Source organism: Vombatus ursinus, unplaced genomic scaffold, assembly GCF_900497805.2.
Source record: "Vombatus ursinus unplaced genomic scaffold, bare-nosed wombat genome assembly UNPS02014802.1, whole genome shotgun sequence".
Classification (NCBI taxonomy): Eukaryota; Metazoa; Chordata; class Mammalia; order Diprotodontia; family Vombatidae; genus Vombatus; species Vombatus ursinus.
In genome coordinates, this window is record NW_020954580.1 from 18,689,213 (window position 1) to 18,710,798 (window position 21,586).

General features: G+C 39.5%; 1 protein-coding gene across 1 annotated transcript in view; it reads right to left on the reverse strand.

Moving 5' to 3' along the window:
* Nucleotides 1-9,173: 9,173 nt before the first annotated feature.
* The window catches only part of FASTKD2 (FAST kinase domains 2), a 33,508-nt gene continuing 21,095 nt past the window's right edge, over nucleotides 9,174-21,586 (reverse strand). Inside the window, exons 10-13 of the mRNA XM_027873793.1 lie at nucleotides 16,913-17,131; nucleotides 15,792-15,879; nucleotides 11,651-11,765; nucleotides 9,174-9,917 (exon numbers count right to left, since the gene is read on the reverse strand). Of these exons, the coding sequence (XP_027729594.1) occupies nucleotides 9,807-9,917; nucleotides 11,651-11,765; nucleotides 15,792-15,879; nucleotides 16,913-17,131 (533 nt within the window). The 3' untranslated portion in view covers nucleotides 9,174-9,806. The remainder of the gene's footprint in view (nucleotides 9,918-11,650; nucleotides 11,766-15,791; nucleotides 15,880-16,912; nucleotides 17,132-21,586) is intronic.

Below are 21,586 nucleotides of genomic sequence, written 5' to 3' on the forward strand. Positions count from 1 at the left end.
TTGTCTCAGAATGCAACATGGTCCTCATGAAAGGAGTTAGAAGAGTAATAGTGACAGACAGACCTCCTACTCTCATCCCTACCTCCCACAGAATGCCACATGGCCCCTACCTTCAACCCTCACCACTCCACCATACTTCCCCCTGACCTTCTTTCTGTCTCCCTCAACCCCCACATCCCCCCAGATTGACAGCACAAAGTCCCCCCCCAAAAAAAGTCTTAGAAGTCTCAAAAGCTGCAAGGAGGCAAATCCCCCCCAACATACACACACACACACACACACACACACACACACACACACACTCTCAGATATCTTTTCCTCCAACATTACCATTCTGTTGTCATCACAGCCCTCTCCCTGCATGAGTGTTTAATCATGACCAAACTACTAAACAAAGGAAAATCCTCTCCCCAGTAAGTACAAATGATCACAAATGAAGACAGTGTATAACACAGCACCATGTAACATTATATGCTATTATGTGTCATATTAGAAGATGCTTTATTTCGACAGAGACTTTTGCTAATGAGAATGTTTACCCTCCTCAGATCCAAAACCCATCACACAAGTCTAACGAGGTTACCTGGGGGGTGGGGGAGACGGGAAAGGAGGAGAGCAGCAGCAGACTATTGCCCGTAATTTGTGAAAGAAAGGAGCCTCCCTTCCCTTCCTTCCCTTCTGGTAACCAAAAGGGATTCAATCTGGAGAAGGAACAATGCTAGAATTTAGAGGAGTCTGACCAGCTGGGGAGATAGCAAGAAGGAATGGAGGAAGGAAGGTGTGTCTGGAGCCTCAAGCCAAGGAAAGAGACTTCCCTTGTACCAGGCTTATTTGCATTCTGCATCACTCCTAGCACCTAGTAGGGCTGGCTGCAAGTTACAAGGACCCATATTTAAGAATATTTTGAAGGATCACTTTACACAGTGCATTTTTTTAATCTATAGGTAAAGAAAAGAGATCGTGGAGTGACAATTTTATTTCAAAATAAAATTATAATACTTACCTTGTAATTATTTGTATTTAAAATGCACAGATAGGGATAATTATACCAAAGTTATTTTTTTTTATTCGTGTCAATTGACACACCTGGTTTTTCTCATGTTAGTAAATATTTGGTTTTTGTGGAAACATTTCTTCTCTCCCTTTTTCTTGTGGGATGAGACATAAGTTCTCTTATTGTCAATTTTCAAAATAGCGTAGAGGTTAGGGTACTGGATTTGAAACCAACAAGACCTGGGTTCAAATCCTGACTTTAGTGTTTACCTCCTGTGTGACTATGAGCAAGTGACTTCACCTCTCTGAGAATCAGTTTCCTTAGCTGTAAAATAGATAAAATGATGCCTGTGGCACCTACAGTCTTTTGCTGAAATGAGAATAACAATACTCTTTCAGTTTCCCTAGAGAAAATTCAGAGGATTAATCAAGTTCTAATTTTTTTTTCCTCTAGAATATGGGGTTAAGTGACTTGCCCAGGGTCACACAGCTAGTATTATGTGTCTGAGGCCGGATTTGAACTCAGGTCCTCCTGAATCCAGAGCCCGTACACTATCCACTGCGCCACCTAGCTGCCCCTAAGTTCTAAATTTTTCAAATGAAAAGTGTTATAGCTTGTGAGGCAATGTAATGCAATGGAAAGTACCTTGGGCTTTGAGACAGAAGTCGTGGGTTCAAGGCCCAGTTCTTTCACTTACTAGCTGGGCAACCTTCAACAAGTCAATTCTGTTTCAGTCATATTCAGTCATGTCCAATTATTCGCGATCCCATTTGGCAGAGATATTGGAGTGGTTTGCCATTTCCTTCTCCAGTTCATTTTACAGATAAGGAAACTGAGGCAAAGAGGGTTAAGTGACTTGCCCAGGGTCACACAGCTAGTAAGTGTCTGAGGCCAGATTTGAAGTCAGGAAGATGAGACCTCTTGACTCCAAGCCTGGTACTCTAGCCACTGAAGCCACCTAGCCATTTCCTCATCTGTACAAAGGGATAGATGATGCAAGGAGTGCCTGCCTCACAGGACTGTTTTCAGGAAATTGTTTTATAAGCCATAAAGCCCCACAAAAAGCTTGGATATTAGTACTGGAGTAGGAGTACTGGATTTGGAGAGAACTTGGGTTCAAGCTTCAGCTCGAACACTTTCTACTGGTCTGACCTTGGGCAAGCCACTCTGGGCTTTGGTTTCCTGCTCTGTAAAATAAAGAGGTTGGCCTAAATGACTTCCAAGGACACTTCTCAATCAAAAATCTAGAAACCCATTGTCAGATTGTCTATCGTTTAGATCTTTGTCCATTCCAAATTGTTTCCAAATCTGTGAGACTCCATAAACATAAGGTGGAGAGAGAGGAGGGGAGGGCAATTTTTAAAGTCGCTGTGAGTCCCTGTGAAGCTTTCAGAGGCTTTTTCAAATAGAACCTTTCCTTTTGGAGACAAATGCCAAAACATTAAATGAAGTAAAAAATTTGAGTTTCAGTATTAGGTACACACTTGGCCCAATATCTTCTCCCTGTCCTGACTCCCAGTAACTCAAGGGCAGGCCTAGCTGGCCCTTCCCCAGCCCTGAGCTGGGAACTGCCCAATGGCACACTGAGGACCTAGCCTTCCTGCATGAGGTTTGTTTCCAGTTAGTATCTGGGCAGTATATTGAATTAATTCAGGAACTTTCTTTGGTAAATGGAGGATAGGGTGCATAACATTGCAAGCTGACAAGCCCTATGTCTTTGAGGAGAAATACAAGGCAACACAGGAAACAAAGAAGCCTGCTGCTACTTATAGTGTGAAAATTTGCAAATTCATTTGTACGGTGAGTGCTGGTGCTGTGTCCTTCAATGCTAGTGAGTGACTTTTAGTGTATCTGAACAAATCCAATAAAATCCATGATTTGGGGAGGGGGAGTATTGAGGACCACCACCACCAACAACAACAAATCTAGCTTGATAGAGCTACAGCCTTTCTAGCTGAACTGAACCAGATGGACTCCCCACAATCATGAACCCTACAGAGGCTTTGCTAGCAAATTGGATTCTCAATCCCAACTCAGGACACTCTTTCTTTCCCCTGGTCACTCCTTATAATTAGGGATCAATGCTGGATTATTTAGAATTCAAACAGATCCAGCAGAAGTAAAGCCCTCTCTTAAAATAGATTTCCCACATGCACTTTCGCAATGATTCAGCACCACCTAGGGGATATTTCAGCCCACTTCTTGGTTTGTTGGCACTTTTGTTGTTTTTTGGGGGGTTTTGGGGGGTTTTTTTTTTGTTTGTTTGGTTTGGTTTTCCCCAGGGCATAACCTCCCTTTAAAATAACACAAAAGAAATTAAGACATCCTCTGCCTTCTCTTCACCAATCCATATATCTCTCTTCAAAACCTCAGCTGACAAGAAGTGTCCAATTCACCCACTGATCCCTCACCTGCTCTGTGTTTAATATCAGCTGTCTACACCTTTGTAAGTACTTGTACTTTATGATATCAAAGGCTCACTGGTGTAGTGGACGGAGAACTGGTCTTGGATTTGGAAAGACCTCTATTCCAGCTCAGCTCTCCGCCTCACGTCTTTCCCTACTCTAATCTGCCCTTCATGCAGCTGCCAAAGTTATTTTACTAAATTATGGGTCTAACCATGTCAACCTCCCACTCATTAGACTCCAGTGGCTCCCAATTACATCTATGATCAAATAGAAACTCCCCTGTTGGGCATTTAAAGCTTTTTAGAACTTGGCCCTTTCCCACTTTTCAATCTTCTAATCTATTATTCACCTTGACATACTCTACCTTGCAACCATTCTGGCCAGTTTTGCTGTTCCTCCCACACAATGTTACATCTGGTTTCTGCGCCTTTGTACCAGCTTTCTCTTTTTCAGCCTGAACATGTTCAGTTGCTCCAAATGATACACATAGACCCTGAACCTCAAACCCTTGAGAATATAAGAGTACCCTCCAGAGCTCTGGTTCTATTTCCAGCCCATGCCCTGTAACCACCATCGGGGTGAAAAGTCACCATACAGGAGGAGTCCACCTTTCTTGACACCAACTGTTACCAATGGGCAGCTAAGCCCAAAAGCCCTGGGACTGGCATCACTACTCAGATTCCACTTTCAGCCCAGTCCACAACAGTCATCAGATGTGGCCTGGCAATTGCTTCTGTGGATGCTAAAGCCAGAGTTACTGAAGTCCTAGAAAAGAGAGTTCTTACCACTGAGTCCTTTGGACTATTAAACGGCTCAACATCAGAAATTAATTTTAGTATCTGCTTTACCATTGCATCTAAGAATATATATATGCATATATATATATATATATAAGACCTTCATTTATGTTTTCTCTTCCCTCTCCCTATTAGAATGAGAACTCCTCAAGAGCATAGGCATAGGCCATCATGCATGACTTGGTGGTGAACCCAGTGCTCAGTGTATCATGGTGGGGCCCTCAGGTCCTTAAGCATCTTCCTCATAGCTGAATGTGATCACCATAGTTTTTTGGGGGGGGGCGGGGGGAGTCCTTTAGTCCTCATTTTGTGATATGTGTGGAGCCCTAGATAAGGTCTAACACCAGGAAGGTCCATAAATCAGATGCCAACCTGCCTAGGATGCTTCCTAGGATGCTAATCCACCAGCCCCATGTCAGATGTTTGCTTACAGTCTCTTGATTTATTTTTTGTATGACAGGTAATGGTAAATGACCAATTTTGGACAGACATGCCAAAATTTACACAACGAAATGAACATTGCCCTTCAAGACACCTTGAAAGAGTAAATGTTTGCTCGGTCTATGCTGCCATTGCTCAATCTATTTTTGATTCTCCTCTTCTGAATTACCTTATTGGTAATTTTCCAAGCCACACAAGAAATTCAGCCTCAATTATATACTGCTTTTGACCAAAAATAGTATTTTACAGTTTAATTATCCACCTTTTTTTCCCCAGACTCAGCTCTGAATGATTTTCGGCTCTTATATAAATCAAAATCCCCCTCAGAAGACAAAGACTTGTCACCATTAAGAATATTCAGAATGTACCAGTGGCTCTGAAGGCAATTCTAAAATAAAATTAGGGTCCCTGCCCTCAAGGAGCTTAGAATCTAGGTGAGCAGAGAAAATGAACAGCTGAGGTATTATGCGATGACACTCTAAGGCTAGAAGTGATGTGACAGATTTTTATATAAAAATACTTGAATGGATACATCTAAATCTGAGTTCTTAATCCCTTAGGGTTCCATGGATAGATTCCTGGGTGGGGAAAAAAAGTGCATCTTTATTTTCACTAAGCTTTAACTGAAAATTTCCTTTAATTATTTAAAACTATTATTCTGAACAGTATTGAGGTTTCACCAGACTGCTAAAGTGGGTCCATGACACAAACAAGGTGCAGAACCCTTGATCCACATAAATGATTTCCTGTCCCCATCCAAATTGTCATCTAGGAAGACTCTATAATTAGTCCAACTTTGCTGCCATTGCTTAAAAAATTTCTAGAGCCCCCCTTTCAAAGCCTGTGACACATTCTTTGAAATATCCTTATCGAGAACAAATCTTTGTCATTAAAAGGTGGATTTGATTAACTAGATTATAAAACTCTTTCTATGTATCATCTACAATACCTAACATGGTATTGTGCATACATTTGGCACTTAATCAATGTTTATCGAATTATGTCAGAAACTTCTATAAATGGATTATCTGTCTTCCCAAGGAGAAGTTGGCCCATACTTTTTCTGAGTACTAAGAAACCATGAGGATGATGAGTTATTTGTAAGTGTCTTGAGGTCCTCAAACAAATAGTACCACTGGATAAGTACTGAGCGTTTCTTTTGTGCAAGACATTACTATAGGCATAGGAAAGCAGTATGTCAAAGTTAATAGAATCTTGGGCTTGGAATCAGGAAGACCTAGATTCAAATCTGAACACTCACTAGATATGTGAGCCCGGGTAAGTCTCTTAATTTCTGTTAACCTCAGTCTCCCCTAAAATGAGGATAAAAACCATATAACATTTATTGCTTACTTTGTTGTTGTGAGGATGATATAAGATATATAAAGTGCCTCGGGAACTTTAAAGTGCTATATGGCAGTTATTAGTACTATTAATGTTGTTATTGTTATTTATGCTATCACTGTTACAGAGATGGACAAAACATCTTTAATGAAAGCATCAAAGAAAAAGACAACTTGGGCACAATGCCAACTAGAACTCCTAGAGGAAATGAAGCAAGAAGTGTTATTCTTTTTAAAAGGGGAAACTTAAAAATTATTTTATTAACAAAATGAGATCACTAAAGGAAAGTATCAGAAGAGAATTAAGAGCTAGGTTAGAAAGACTTGGGAGGGAATTAATAGCTTACCATGAGATACAAAAACCTTACCCAAGCAACAAACACCCTGAAAATTAGAATGTGCCAAATAATCTATTTAGTGACTCCATGAGACAAGAAATATTTTAAAACAAAATCAGGACTGAACAATGGAAGAAAATGTAAGGTATCATATAAAAACAAATGACTTGAAAATAGAACAAGGCGGGATAATTTACACATCACTGAATTATCTGAAAGCCATGACCAAAAAAAGCTATACATCCTATTTCAAGAAATCATGGAAGACTGCTCATATTTCTCAGAAATAGAAGGTAAAGTGAAAATAAAAATAATCCACTAGCCACCTTCTGAAAGAAATCTCAAAATGAAAAATCCTAGGAATATCATAGCAAAAACCGAGAGATTCCAGGTTAAGGAAAAAAAACTGTAAGCAGACAGAAAGAAAGGTTTTAAGCATGAGGAGTCCCAGTCAATATTAAACAAGATCCAGCAGCCACCTATAAAGGAGTGGAAAGCTTAGAATATATGATATATATAGATATCTCTCTCTCTCTATATATATATATAGAATATATGATATTATGTGGCTATTTGTGTGTGTGTATACACCTGCTTATAAGCAAGAATCTCTTATTTGGCCATATAGTATAACCTTATACAGGGAAAAATGAATCATCAAAATAGAGGACTTCTAAGTATCCTTGTCAGAGCTAAGTAGATACTTTGAAATATAAACACAGTAGTTAAGAAAAACATAAAAAAAAATTTTAGCAAGTAATCATAAGACTACACAAGGATGAAGTGTTTACAAGCGAATACAAAGATACTATGTAAATAGGTCCACTGAATATTATAATCATCAGAGGTCACAGAAGGAGGAAAATAAGAAAGAGGGCCTGAGAATAGTTTTATGTTTTGGTGATCTTAAAAGATGAGAGGAAAAACAAGGGGGAAGGAACACCCTGAGGGGCAGGGAGGAGCAGAAGAGGATGGATAGGGGAAATTATTTTACATAATTGGAATGTGCAAGTGGCGGAAGAGGGGGGACACTTGAACCTCGCTTTCATCTTAACTCGTCAAAGGAGGGAACACACACACACACACACAAACTATGGGACAGCCCTTCCCTACAATATGGTCAGATAATATTTAATGTGGAAAAGACACTGGTAGGGACCACAGCTGAGCTCTGGGCCCTTTCAAGAGTGTAAGAAATTGGAAGCACTGGTTCTTTACTATCTAACTGTGATTTGAAACTTTTAACAGTTTTACTTTCTTGTCCCCTCCCCCTACCATGTTTACATAATTTTTTTTAATGTTGAAAACCTGTGTTATATTTTCCAGAACTGATAAATTCACAGCTCCAATAATGGCACATTAGGGCAAGACTCCAAACCTTTTTGATCATGCATCCACGATCAATTAAAAAAAAAATATGGGCATGTACCTTCTAATATGCACATATTTACTTATTTGTAAATACCTATGCAACATTCTACTAAAAAACACACATTATAAAACTTACAAAAATAGAAATTAAGGATAAAAATCACAATAGCTAACATTTATACAGTTTTAGTTAGGGCTTGCAAAGTGCCTGACATGTATTATCTCATTTCACCCTCACAAACGTCCTGCGAAAATAGGTATTATTCCCATTTTACAGAGGAGGAAACTGAGGCTGAGAGGTTAGGGGTCTTGTTTCTGGTTGTGTAGACTGAGATTGCCCAAGATAAGATTTGATGAGAAAAGATAAAATAACGATTGATCTTAAACCAGTAAGTCACTGCAATTTACTGAGGGTTAGTGACATGGTCAAATCTGTGTTAGGAAAATCATTTTGGTGGCTGCAGGTAGAGTGGAGAGGGGAGATTTAAGGAAGAACAATTATGAGGCTCTTGCAACAATCCAAGCAAAAGGCAGTCGGGGCTTGACCTTGGGAAGTGGCTGTGTGAGTAAGGAGATGGGGAAGATGGAAGAGAAATTGTTCAAGTTGAAGTGACGAGATTTAGCAAGTTTGGATATGTGGGTGAGAGACGGTAACGAGCTAAAGATGACAGTTGGGTTTGTGAACCGTGGTGGCTGAAATGATGATGGTGGTATGGACAAAACAGGGAAATTTAAAAGAGGGGGATCTTTTTTGGGGAAAGATATCAGATCGTTAATCTTCTGATTAAAAAAATAAATCCCAGCCTATTCATCCTGTGTGACTCACTGTGTCCCTACCAAATTGTCATTGCCCTGGGGTGCAGAGCCCACTTAACTCTAACATTTGGTGGTTGTGCTTCCATTTTTAGGCATATATTTTTCCGAGTCACAATGATGTAGGGGACAGGGTTGGACTTGAAGTCAGGAAAACTTCAGTTTAAATGCTGCTTTAGATGCTTACCTCATGACCCAGACAAGTCACTTAACCTTCTACCTCTTAAAAACTGTTTGTATTCATGATGTTTTTCTTCTTTTTTTACCCAAAAAACTGAGGCAAGAGTTGGCAACTCCTATTCCATCGACCTAGAAGCCATCAGGAAAATTCTTTAAAAAGCAGCCTAAATAATTTTTTTTTTATTATTTACTCTTGTTTTTAAGCTATACTGTGCATGCACAAATATAGATCATACTCAACTAGGCAAAGAATTTGTTTTCATCAGTGAGAGGCAGCCCTGGTGTCCCACTTCCTCCACTATAGCAGATTACAACCCTTTTGTGACTTAGTAGTGCAACGTTAAATACTTCATAGGGGAAAAAAACCAAGCAGGCAGCTAGGTGCTGTGGATAGAGCTAAGAACAGCCCCTCTGCCAGTGTTGTTGTGAGGCTCAAATGAGAGAATATTTGTTGTAAAGCACTTGGCACTGTGTTTGGCATATACTGGGTACTATATAAATGTTAGCTATTCTTGTTATCATCATCATCATCATCATCATCATCATCATCCTCATCCTCCATCGTTATTATTACTCCTCCTTAAAGCATATACTGGCAAGTTGAGCAGTAGCTTCCATTAGGAAGCAGACTGGGGAAAGCTCTGTTTTTAATGTGTTATACTCGTGGAGAAGAACAATGCAAGTAATAGATCAAATCTGAATTTTTATACAAAAACGCTATACAACCTTTAGACCAGGTCTAGTCATGCCCCACAATAGAGTAATTTAACATAACTGAAATAGAGCAAGGCATAACTATAACTTGCTGTATACATCTTAGCATTTTTATGGCACATTAAATATAAAACATTTTTAATGATGTTTTATCTGCTTTGAAATTTTTATTTCAATTAATTAAAAGAAAACTCCTTAAGTAAAATTCTTCCAGTCTGATCTGGTAATTTTTAGCAGTGCACAATTCTAATTACATCATCTGTTTCAATGAGCTACCCAGAAACCCCTCCTTTGGCAGTAGATTCAGGAACAGAAATCAGCCTTTAGTAAATACTACAATCCATCCATGTGTTCCTTCTCATAATGGAAACTCATTCCCCATGAAATCTTCCTTTTATTTTAACATCTTATGCTGCAAATTCAGGAGCAGTGGGGAAAGCTTCTGGTGAGAAGATTTTGTTCTTCAGAAATGTGACTGCAGAGTTCATATCCAATTTATTAATCTCCCAGGTATTGACCTTCAAGAAAAATGCGGCAAAAGTCAGTTTTTACCAAAAACAATAAGACAACACAAACCAGCTGGCTTAGAGAAAAAAGACACGCATGTGAGGACATGACTATAGACACAACTGCTGCTTTCTAAGAACTTATATTAGATCATCAAGAACAATATATTTTTAAAGTGACACAAGCTCACAGTGCCAGGTTTGTGGGAATATCCCTTCTACAAAACAGCAAATTCAAAGTATCTTTTAGGTAGCAAAAGTGGGAGAACATGAAGCATGAATAAAATCTAAAGCATAGACACCAAACCACAAACATTTCGATTCTTTCTGGCCATGCCTTCGTATCTTAACAACAGACTCGGGGTTCCTTCAGGCTCTCTCCAAACCTCAACAATGCTCAAGTGCACTGTAGCACGTGATGTGGATCATTTTTTAAATGTTCTCTAAGGCTACATTTTCAGGTTCAGTTTCATTCTAGGTGCATGACCAACAAAGAGGCTAGAATTCAATTGGGGACCAACATGAAACATAAACCTTCCTTACAAACTTTTTGGCAAATTAAAAGGAATCTAGAGAGTTAATGTAACTCTCATGCTCAGAATGAAGCAACTAAAGGGTAGCCTGTATAAAGAATATAAAGAAGGACCAGTTCAAGTGTGGATACCCTTCCCAAAATGTTTTGATGGCTATGATGGTGAAGGCAGAAGGGTGTCCTAAGAGAGGAGGAATGTGTACCAGACAAGTCACACCATCCTGATCACCATTCCCCCTCAATTTGTAAACTACTCAGCCCAATGACTGGCATATAGTAGGTGCTTAATAAATGTCTGTTCCCTTCCCTTCCCCTCAGACCTCAACGGAGACAGCTCAGGACCTTGAACACAAAAGCCTTAGGAAAGGCACAGCTTCCAGCCCAGTGTCCACAGCCATCGTTCTGTGGAGATGCTACCTGGTAAGTACCACTGCACCTACTACAACCACACCTCCTAAAGATGCAAAAAAGGAAGTTCCTGCCAGCAAGGTCCTTAGCGCTGTCAAGTGGCTCAACGTCAGAAACTGATACTATTTTATCAATGGAAATGACATGAAAGAAGAGGCATTACCACCAGTACCATTACCACTGTACCCTAAGGATCGTGAAACCTTCCCATGTGACTTACAGCTGAAACATTCCATGTGTGTTCTCTTTCCCAATAGAAGGCAAACCCCTCGAGAGCAAGGACTGCCTTGTTTTCTGTGTCTACCAAGCACTTTGCACAGGGTTCTGTAAGTACTAGGCACTCAATAAATGCTTCATTCATTCATAGCTATCACGCTTTCTCTAGAGAAATGTACTTATAACTGATGCCCATTTTGTCACATGAAACAAAACTTCAACATCATCAATGCCAGTAGTCGTACACTTGTTTATAATGTTTAACAAAATAAAAAAGGTATTCAGCTGAAGGGCTACTTTACTACTGTTAAAAATAGCACAGGAAGTCAATCCAATACAGGGATTCTTAACCTTTTCTGTTCTGGAGAACCCTTTGGTAGTCTAGTGAAGCCTATGGAGCCCTTCTCCAAATAATGTTTGCAAATACAGAAGAATCCAATTGTCCTGAAATACCATTATCAAGAAACAAGTTAACTCCAGATGCAACAGTCCCTACCCAAGCTCTCTACAATCCCAGTAACATTTTTTCTCTAGTTTTATTAGCAGTTGTTATTTTTAAGTAATGAGCATTTGCATTTTATCTTCTTACCAAGATCACATGAAAACCCAGGGCTTTTAAGTGACGTATCTTCATTCCCAGCCCTCCTCTGGGGTGAGTGGTGCCAAAACAGAAAGCCGATCGAGGAACACAGAGTAAAGCCACTCTGCAAACCAAATAAACAAAATGAGAAAACAGTCACTGTAAAGCCCCAAGGGTCACAGATGTAGAGCCTGAAGGAAACTCTGAGGTTATCTAGTCCAATCCCTCATAAAGGTGAAGAAACTGAGGCCCAGAAGGGAAGTGACTTGTCCAAGGTTATACAGCTAGTAATTATGAGGGGTGGGATTTGAACTCAGGTCCTTTGACTTCCAAGTCATTGGCCACTCAATTGTGCTCTACTGTCTCCAAAAGATAGTATCATTTTAACTGTCAACATAATAAAAACTATATTTTGACAACAACTTGAAAAACAAAATATCAGATTAGTAGTAGTAGAGTGGTACAGAAGAGGACTAGGAATCAAAAGATCACACACAGCCCTACTTCTAGTCTTGCTTCAAATATCAACTCACTGTGTAATCCTGAGCAAGTCACTTAAACTACCCAAGCCTCTGCTTCCTGAGATTTAAAATGATATAGGAACAGATGACTACTAAGATCTCTTCTGGGTGTAAAAAGTTACTCAGACACTGCTATTTTTTTCATATAAGAAGTTCACTTTAGAGTGTTCATAATACTACTATACATACAATAGTTACTCCATAAGCATTCCTGAGACATTATAGTTAAAAAGACAAAAAGCTGAGTATATCTATTCATAACTTTTAAAGACCTCACTTCCTTTGTTCTACTGTCTTTCCTCAAGTAGTCTTTTATTCTACAGATGTTTCCACCTTTAGAAACATACATATTTTATACACTGTTCCAAATGTTCAAAACAGAGAATTAAATCAGTTAAGTTAGGGGGTAGTTATTATAAAAAGGATTCTTCCATTTAGAAAAAGGATTCATGACCCCTCTGAAATATATATCATGCTTTCTTTTGTTAACTACATGAGAGGTCTGAAGAAACTACAAATAACTGCCAACTGAAGATGAATTAGAAATGAAAACAAAGCATCTCTGAAATTATAGTGTACATCATTAGGAAAATAGGATTAGATATAAAAACTCCCCTTACAACTTTGCAAAAGGTGTTCAACCAGTAAGAGGCAAACTTTCAAAGGAAGCTAAAAAGGTGGGGTGAGCATGGCTGTGCCAGTGTGTCACTGAAATCTGGCCTGAATACCAGCTTTGGCAAGTGCAGCAAATAAAGCCGAGTAATCCCCAAATAGACCACAATGATCTGCACCATGAGTGGGAAATATGAGCATGGACAACGCTGAACAGTCCTCAACGTCACCTCCTTTCTCCCCAGAAGGATCATCTGTGTCTCAAATACAAGGGGACAAAATGGTAAAAGCTTCGAGGAATATCCCAGGGGAAGGTCTAAATGATCCCCCTTTTAATTCCTTATCATGAACTAGCAGACAGCAGTGAAGAGTTTGGAAAAGGCACATTTGTTTGCTTGGCCAAGAAAAAAAAAACAAAAGATGGGCTCATTTGGCCTCGCTTTTCATCACTAATCTCCATGCAGTGCATTCTGAAACGTGCAGCTCAGTGACAAAATAAAAGCAGTCATCACTGCTCTCATCTGCTAGAACTGAATTGCAACTAACCTTGAAGATTATAGAAGGACTTTTTTTGCCCCCAAAGAAAGGTCAGCTCAATCCCAAATCTATCTCCTCTTCTGCCTAACCTTTATTGCTGACAGCTGATTTTTCTATTAATCCAGTAATTACCATATCACTATGGCAGCCAGGTGGCAAAGTGTACAGAGCACTGGACCTAGAGTCAGGAGGTCTGAGTTCAAACTTGACCTCAGACAGGTGCTCACTGTGTGAGCCTGGGAAAACCACTTTATCTCTGTCTGCCTTGGTTTCTTCAACTGTAAAATGGGGATAATAATAGCCTATACCTCCCAAGATTACTGTGAGGATAAAATAAAATAATATTTGTAAAGTGCTCTGCAAACCTCAAAGCACTATATAAATGCCAGTTTATTATCGTTAATAGTCCACAGTAACGCAGTGAAGAAAGCCAACAAATCTGTGTGAGAATGCAGGAAGAAAGATTTCCTTGAGAAAAGAGAAAGCCCATTCAAGGAAAAGAGGCAGTAACTGGAAAAAACAGCAAAACATCTTGCTAGGTTTTAATGTCTACATATGCCTCAAAGGGAAAAGTTGTCTGACAACTTTTCTCCCAAAACAAATGTCCTCTATGTTCTAGAAGGACGTTATAAATACCAAGGGACAAAGACCTAAGTTGTGGTTTCCCAACTCCCACAATTGATACAATGTTACTTCATTTATAAAAACTAAAGTCCATTTATCTTTCACTACTCCTCAGTAAAGTCAAATACATAGTGTACACATGACCAGACATTTCTGAAGATGCTTTAATTCTTTAAGGTCGATAAGAAATTATGGGTGCCACATATTAGAAGGGTTATGACAGATGGGACATGTACAGGATGGCAAACAGGAGAATGAGGGCTCTTGAAATCATATTATCCAAGGAGAAGTTGAAGAAAAGTTGGAATGTTTAAACTAGAACAAATTTTTAAAAAATACAAGGAGACATTTTAGCTCAATTTAAGGCAGAACTTGCTAACCATTAAAGTTATCCAAAAATGCAGCATGGGCTCCCTGAGGAGGCAGGCGTCTTCTCTGTACTGGTCTTAATATGGAGACTTCATGGTCACTTGTTGGGGAAGCCATACAGGAAATTCCTAACTCCAGTAAGGGCTGGCCTCCAAAGGTCCCTTTAGTCTGTGGATTTATTGTGTCAAAAGCTTTCTGAGCTAGTTTAAATTAATATTAAATTACTATGCTGCTTCACCCCAAAGCCTTGTAGAATAATATCATCTAATTTGGTGTTTTTTGAAATACAAAAAGCAGCTCAAATGCCACCACTTGGAGATAAAATGAAAAATCCTTCTCCTGACTGGGCATACTGTGCGAAGTTAAATTTCATAGTAACTGCAACAGTCCAAAAATGGGATGGGTTAGCGTGAGGAGTAGTTCCCTGGCACTAAAGGTCTTCAACCAGAGGCTAGATGACTTCACCTAGGATGCTCTAAATAGGATTCTTGTTGTGAGCAGGGCTTGGGCTAGAGGATCTCGAAGGTTCCTCTCAATTTTTCCCTGCTATGAATTCCACGGTGACGCAGTACCTCTCTTACGGTGCACTCATATTATATTTTGTGTTACAGTGGTTTGTCTATGGTTCAATTTTCCCATCTTGCAAAACTGAAAATGCTTCAGCACTCACATCTCATTAGTACTCTCTGCCTCCCTGACTGGACCTTCTGACTGCAGTGTCAGGCTACACTGCTTTCAGATCTCTTCATCCTACCCCTGTGCCAGGTACCTTCTCTCTCGTCTCTTTTTTTCTATACCAGCCCTTTCTTCAGCTTCCTTTTGTGCGCTGTCTTCCTCTAGGACAGGGGTGGGGAACCTGCAGTCTCGAGGCCACGTGGCCTTCTAGGTCCTTGGGTGCAGCCTTTTGACTGAATCCAAGTTTTACAGAACAAATCCTTTTATTAAGGGAATTTGTTCTGTGAAGTGTGGATTCAGTCAAAGGGCCGCACTTGAGGACCTAAGGGGCCATATGTGGCCTTGAGGCCACAGGTTCCCCACCTCTGCCCTAGGAGATTGTAAGTTCCTTGAGGGCAGCGACTTTGTTTTTATTTGTATCTTAAGCATGTAGCAAAGTGCCTGGCACAAAGTAGTGGCTTAATAAATGTTGACTAACTGGTTGACCTTGGCTATTTTACAAGCTCAAAGAGCTTAGAGTGTTTCTCACAGAAGTTAGCACAATTCCTATTCACAGCGGTCTCTCAATTACTATTTATGGAAAGAAATGGAAAGAACATTGGCAACCTGGGTTCTAGTCCTGGCTCTGCTATCAACCATATAACCTACCGGTATCTTGGTCAAATATGGAAACTGGGCTAGATCAAGCCCCTTTCTACTCTAAAATTCTACAAACTGATGAATTACCATTATTACTGCTAGTAACATGGAACATTCTGGAATTAGACTAAGAATACAGAGAGTATAGCAAATAAAGAGCATAATCCAGTGACCTAAGAATATCTGGTTCAGCCGTGAACACATCTGCTTCAGAAACCGGAAATACTTTGCTTCTCTTAGAATCCATTCTCAATTCAAAATCTGAAAGAAAAGCATTCACATATTAAATTGTCAAGCATTAACCAAAATGAAAACCTAATCTACTTCAAAAATCAATGTTAGAGAAAATCCATAAATCTGTTATTTGTGATCTGTCTCAGTTCTGAGAAGGTGGTAGTTGTTGGGATCTGGAGCCAGGATGGACAGAGGGATGTTAAATACAAAAGGAGAAAGAACGAAAACAGTAAAAACATGGGTAGCTTATTCTAAGCACTACATGAAAAGCTAACATGTTGCCCAACAGTGAAAATTAAGCACAGATTTGTTATGCTCCTATTTAACGTTAAGCTTTGGTAAAATAAATAAATAAATAAAAAGACTTTAAATAACAAATGAATCCCCACCTCACAGACTAGTTTTCAGATGTGTTTGAAAAACCTCAAGCAGAATGACCAAGAACAGAGCGTTTGATACTCCGTTTCCTACTTTGCCTCTCAGCATTTTCCAGTAACTGATACTGAATCAAGTACTTTTACACTATGGAGTGCTTTATTTCACATGAAAATTACAGGACAAGCCCTGTTAATACAGGCTACCATTTCACATGTGTATATATGTAGATGCTTTTAAAAAACTCATCACTGCTGCTACTTTAGATGTCAGTGACAGAAGGCAAGAATTCCTTTGTATTAGTGAGGTGTGAAAGCACTCCATTAAACTTTAAAGTACTAAGAGGCTGTAAAGATAAGTTATTGTTAGTCCACCATAAATTTGGTATGGGATTGTTTCATTTTCTTGCATTATAAGTATCCCTACCATTTTAAAGGCTAATTGTTTGTTACATTTTACATTGTTACATAATACATTTTAAATCCGAAGTGAAAGAGTAGGTGTGTATATCTTCTGCTATGTTGTGCCTTGTATAGCCAAGAAAAAATAAAATTCACTGAGTGAACAAAATTAATTAGGAAGATCGTAAGACCACTGACTAACAGAGGCTATTAGTTTAACAGTACAAGTTAACAAGCTCTTCTTTAACTGAGAAAAATATTAAAGAAGTAAATAATTCTCTTACCAACAAAATAATTATGTGCCAGCTGTACATTTTTTAAAAACAGTCTCTCATTTTCCAAAAGGTTTAACAACATGTTTTCAACCTCTACATTTGAACGAAATTGAGCTGAGGAGCATTCCTTCAACGTTACAGCTGTGGACTTGAGGACTGAGGTGTCTTCAAGTTCCAAGCAAGTATTCACCTGATGTAGCATATACTCAGTCTTTTCACTTTCACTGCCTAGAAAACATAGGGGAAATAATTTGAAAATATGAAAAGTCTAGAATTTCAAGGGAAATGTGAAAAAAAAAAAAGCAGGAACAAGAGAGAAAAACATTTATAGACCTCAAATTATACTAAATAGCAATAACCACTACAACTATTGGGTACTGGCTCCAAAACAGAATTAGAGATCAGTGAAACGAACCAGGTAATAAAGAATCAGATGCAACTGAACTCATCCGAAGAACAAATTATTTGGGAAAGAATTCCTTATTTGACGAGAACTACCAGGAAAACTGTATAGCAGCTGCCTTCCCTTTCTCAAACTCCTTGAAAATATGGTCTGTCCTCATGGCCTGAAATCTGGTTTCTGACTTCAACACTAAAAGCACCTTCTCTAAGATACTAAAAGAGGAAATAGTTCCAAATACATGAATTTGAAATTTTTTTGCGCAAACAAAATTGATTAATGAGAAGAAAAAGGAAAACTCTTGACTGGGAAAAAAATTTGCACCAAGCATCTGATACATCACCCAACCACTCTGGAAAGCAATTTGTAATCATGCTAAGAAAATATCTAAAAATTTCCAAGAGATATAATAAATATATACACCTCAGGGATGTCAAAGAGAGAAAGAAAGGTGGGGTCCACCCCAACTCTACATTCACCTATTTCGGGACCCTCGGACATAAATGGCCCACTCAGCTGGCCTCATCACTGTTCTCCTTGATTGTGATTCAAAATCAATGTCTGCTAAGGAGAAAAGGCTCATCCTTCTACGCCTCACTGCACTCTCATTCCCATCCACAACAGCCCTTCTTTAGTGCATTGTACCCTCTGGCCCTGTGCAGAATTTTCAAAAATTGCAATTTATCAATCTCTTTGCAATTTTTTCATCTTCCTAAACAGAAACCTGGCTCATCCTGGTGGACACCACATCCCTAGCCATTGTTTCTAGTAACGGCGCTCATTTTCTTATGCCCCTGGAAGCACCAGACCAGGTAGAAGAGGAGGCATATTCCCACTCTGGCTTATCCCCAGCACTTAACAACCTCTCCTCCTTTGAGGTTCATTCCATTCATCTTTATCATTCAGTTCAAATTCTTGGGGCAGTTATCTACCATCCTCAAAGTATTTTCTCCTCTTTTCTCAGAATTCTGTACTTAGTTCAGCCTTCCTTTCTACCTAACTCCCTGTTATCACACTCGGGGCCTTCAATATTCACACCAGTGTCCCCTCAGACACCCTGGCTTCCTAATTTATCAATGTTCCCAACTCCCATAACCTCCACCTTAATTTCACATCTGCCACAAAAACATATGGTCATAGCCTTGATGTAACCACTACCTAATAAAAGATTCATCCCCTTTATCCAGAACTCTGAAATTCCTCTCCAACCTCATCCTCCTATCTTTCAATCTCTTTCTCTGCCTCTGTGGTAGGAACATTGATCTTCTAAGGCCCTGCCACATAGGCTGGCCTAGCTTTTCCTCCATCCCTACCCCCATGCAACTAGGCTAGTTTTTCGTTACAAGGTACTGAAACTGTCTTCTAGACTTAACCAGCCCAGGGGCCTAATGCTTCCAAGTAGACAGTATATAAAGCCAGCTCATTAGGAGTCAGGTACTCCCTCAAGCTTCTGACTGCCTCCAGAATGATCAACACAGAGGCAAGGAAGCTGGGTCTAACTGAATCAATGCCATGTCCTTGCCAAGTATCTCTTCCATGCTATGATTAAATAAATTTCTGTTAACTGCCAGATAGTATACGAACATCACATCTTGTTCAAACCAAAAAACCAATCCATCAGACTGGCCTGGGCCACAATAACCTCAGCGCTTTTAAACCTATTCTTATGATCTTCACCTTGATCTACAATCTCTCCATTCATTGCAACTCTTCCATCTCACCACCACTGGGGCCTGGTCTTACCTCTCTCCCTTCATAATCTTGTCCATATTCAACCTATTCATTCAAATACTATCTATCAGCTACTCTTGAATCCCTTGCCCCCTTGTTCTATACCCAGTCACATAGTGCTAGTCCCAATTTGGGATATTTCCAACCTCCTCCTTCTCCACTCCTACACACATGCTCCCGAAAGCTATTAGAAAAAGAGATGCAACCATGCCAACCAGATTCACTACAAATCTACATGAATTTGTAATAATATTACCTGGGCCTCCAATACTACATAGTAATTTAGTTCCTCCCTAACTGACCACATACTCTCCACATAGGCTATTCCAAACCTTCTCCCAAACCTATTACTCTCCCCTCTTTTCAGCAGAGAGGATAACTTCCTACTTTACCTAAAAAAAATTCCATAAAGGGGAAGTCTAGGATGAATAGGTAACCCTTCTCCTTGGTGAGACCCTTTCACTTGTTTTCTTGATTCTATGCACTCTCCTCGCCTCTAGGAGCTTGCTTATCTAGAGCTCCTTATCCATTGGTTCCTTTATTTCTGCCAATAAATATGCCCATTCTCTGCCATTCACTAGAGCAAACCATCTCCTCAAACTATTGTCTATCCTTCTACCCTTTTATATTCCAACTCCTAGCACAGATTATCTGCAGTACTTTCCTGTACTACTTCATCTCTCTCGCTCTTCTCAATCTCTTCCAATCTGGGCTTCCAAAACAACTACCAGACTTAAATTGCTCTCTCCAAGATTACCAATGATCTCTTAACTTCCAGTCTGAAGTCTTTTCTCAGTCCTCATTCTACTTGACCTCTGTGTAGCTGTGGATACCACTGCTAACCTTGCTCCTAGATACTCTTCCCCCTTGCCCTCTGTTGTACTGCTCCATCTTGGTTTTCTTCCTACCTGTGTGACTGTTTCTTTTCAGTCTCAACTGATCCCACCAAAAGTGGGCATCTCATATAGCTCGTTCCTGGCCCTTTTCTTTCAATATTTTCCTCTCTCAGTGATCTTAACAGTTCCTATGCAATGAATTATCATCTATGTAAATGACTCTCAGATTTATATGTCTAGAACTAATCTTCCTCCCAAACTCCATTACCAAATGCTTTGTGGACAATGCCACCTGGATGTCCTACAGGTGTTTCAAACTCAACATGTCCAAAATGGAGTTTATTATCATCTCTTTCAAACTTCCCTACTTCTGTAGAGGGAAACACAATCCTTCCAGTCACTGACGTTCACCACATTGCTATCATCCTTGACTCTTTCCTTTTTCTTAGCCAATCACTAATGTCAATTCCACCTCTACCATAGCACATGTCCCTTCCCTTCATTCACACCACCTCTGCACTAATTTACACCCCTATCTCCTCATACTCTGAACTTATAAGGCACAAGCCTCCTAGGTTTCCGTTTCTTCTCTCTCCAAACCTTCCTTCACAACACTGTCCAAATGAAGTTCCTAAAACACAGTATTGACCATGTCACCCTCCTACTCAAAAATGCTCAATATCACTTCCTACTGACTCTCAGATAAAATACAAAATCGTCAGTTTGACCTATTTTTTATTCTGAACTTAAACACCAAAAAAAGAACATTTCTATATACTCAACAAAACAGAAAAAGAGAATGAAGCTGTGAATCTCCAGGTCATTTCATTGGAATAAAAAAGTATATATTAAATTCTACACGTTACTTTCAAAATGTTACAATGACTCCCCCTCCTCCCCTTTGGGCATCGCTATTGCAATACTCCTTCACCTAACTCCTTTCCTCATATGAAAAACTGAGAAAAAGAAAAAGTATGATAAGTATAGTCAAGCAAAATAATTCCAGTGGCTATATCTAAAAGTGCATGTCTCTATACCTTGTGTCTGTCATCTCTGTCAGGAGATGGCTTACACGCTTATCACAGGTCTTACAGAAACACAGTTGGTCACTGCATTGATCAGAGTTCTTATATCTTTCTAAGTTATTATTCTTTGCAATGTTGATGTTCTTGTGTTAATTTTTTTCCTGATTCTGTTCACTTCTCTTTCTCTCAGTTCATTCTACCCAGGATTCTGTGAAACTGTCTATTTTATTTTTAACTGAGCAATAATATCCCATTACATTCATATGCCACAGTTTGTTCAGTCAATCTCCAACTAAGAGCTATTCTAAGCCACCCCCTTAGAGTGTAGTTCTTTGCATTTCTTTTTCCTCCCTTTTGATCACCCCTTCAGGATTAGTGAATTTGCTTTCGTTTTTGACCATTCCTTCCTCAATATTATTATCCTCCACCTTATCCACTTCCTACCACCCATCCCTGAGTGATTCTCTGAGCTTGATGTGCCCCCACACTGCACTCTTGGTGTGTATGTGCTTATCTCTCCTTTGCCCGCTCCAGAGAAACGTGAGGTTCATCTGAGGAGCAATCCCCCTGGCCTCCTCCTTGCTTTTTATACTCTTCTCTGTACCTCGTGAGAAAAATGAAGTCCTACTTCCTTCTCCCTCTGTTCATCCTCCCTTCTCTTTCTCCTCTTCAAACCCTCAGAACAGAACCA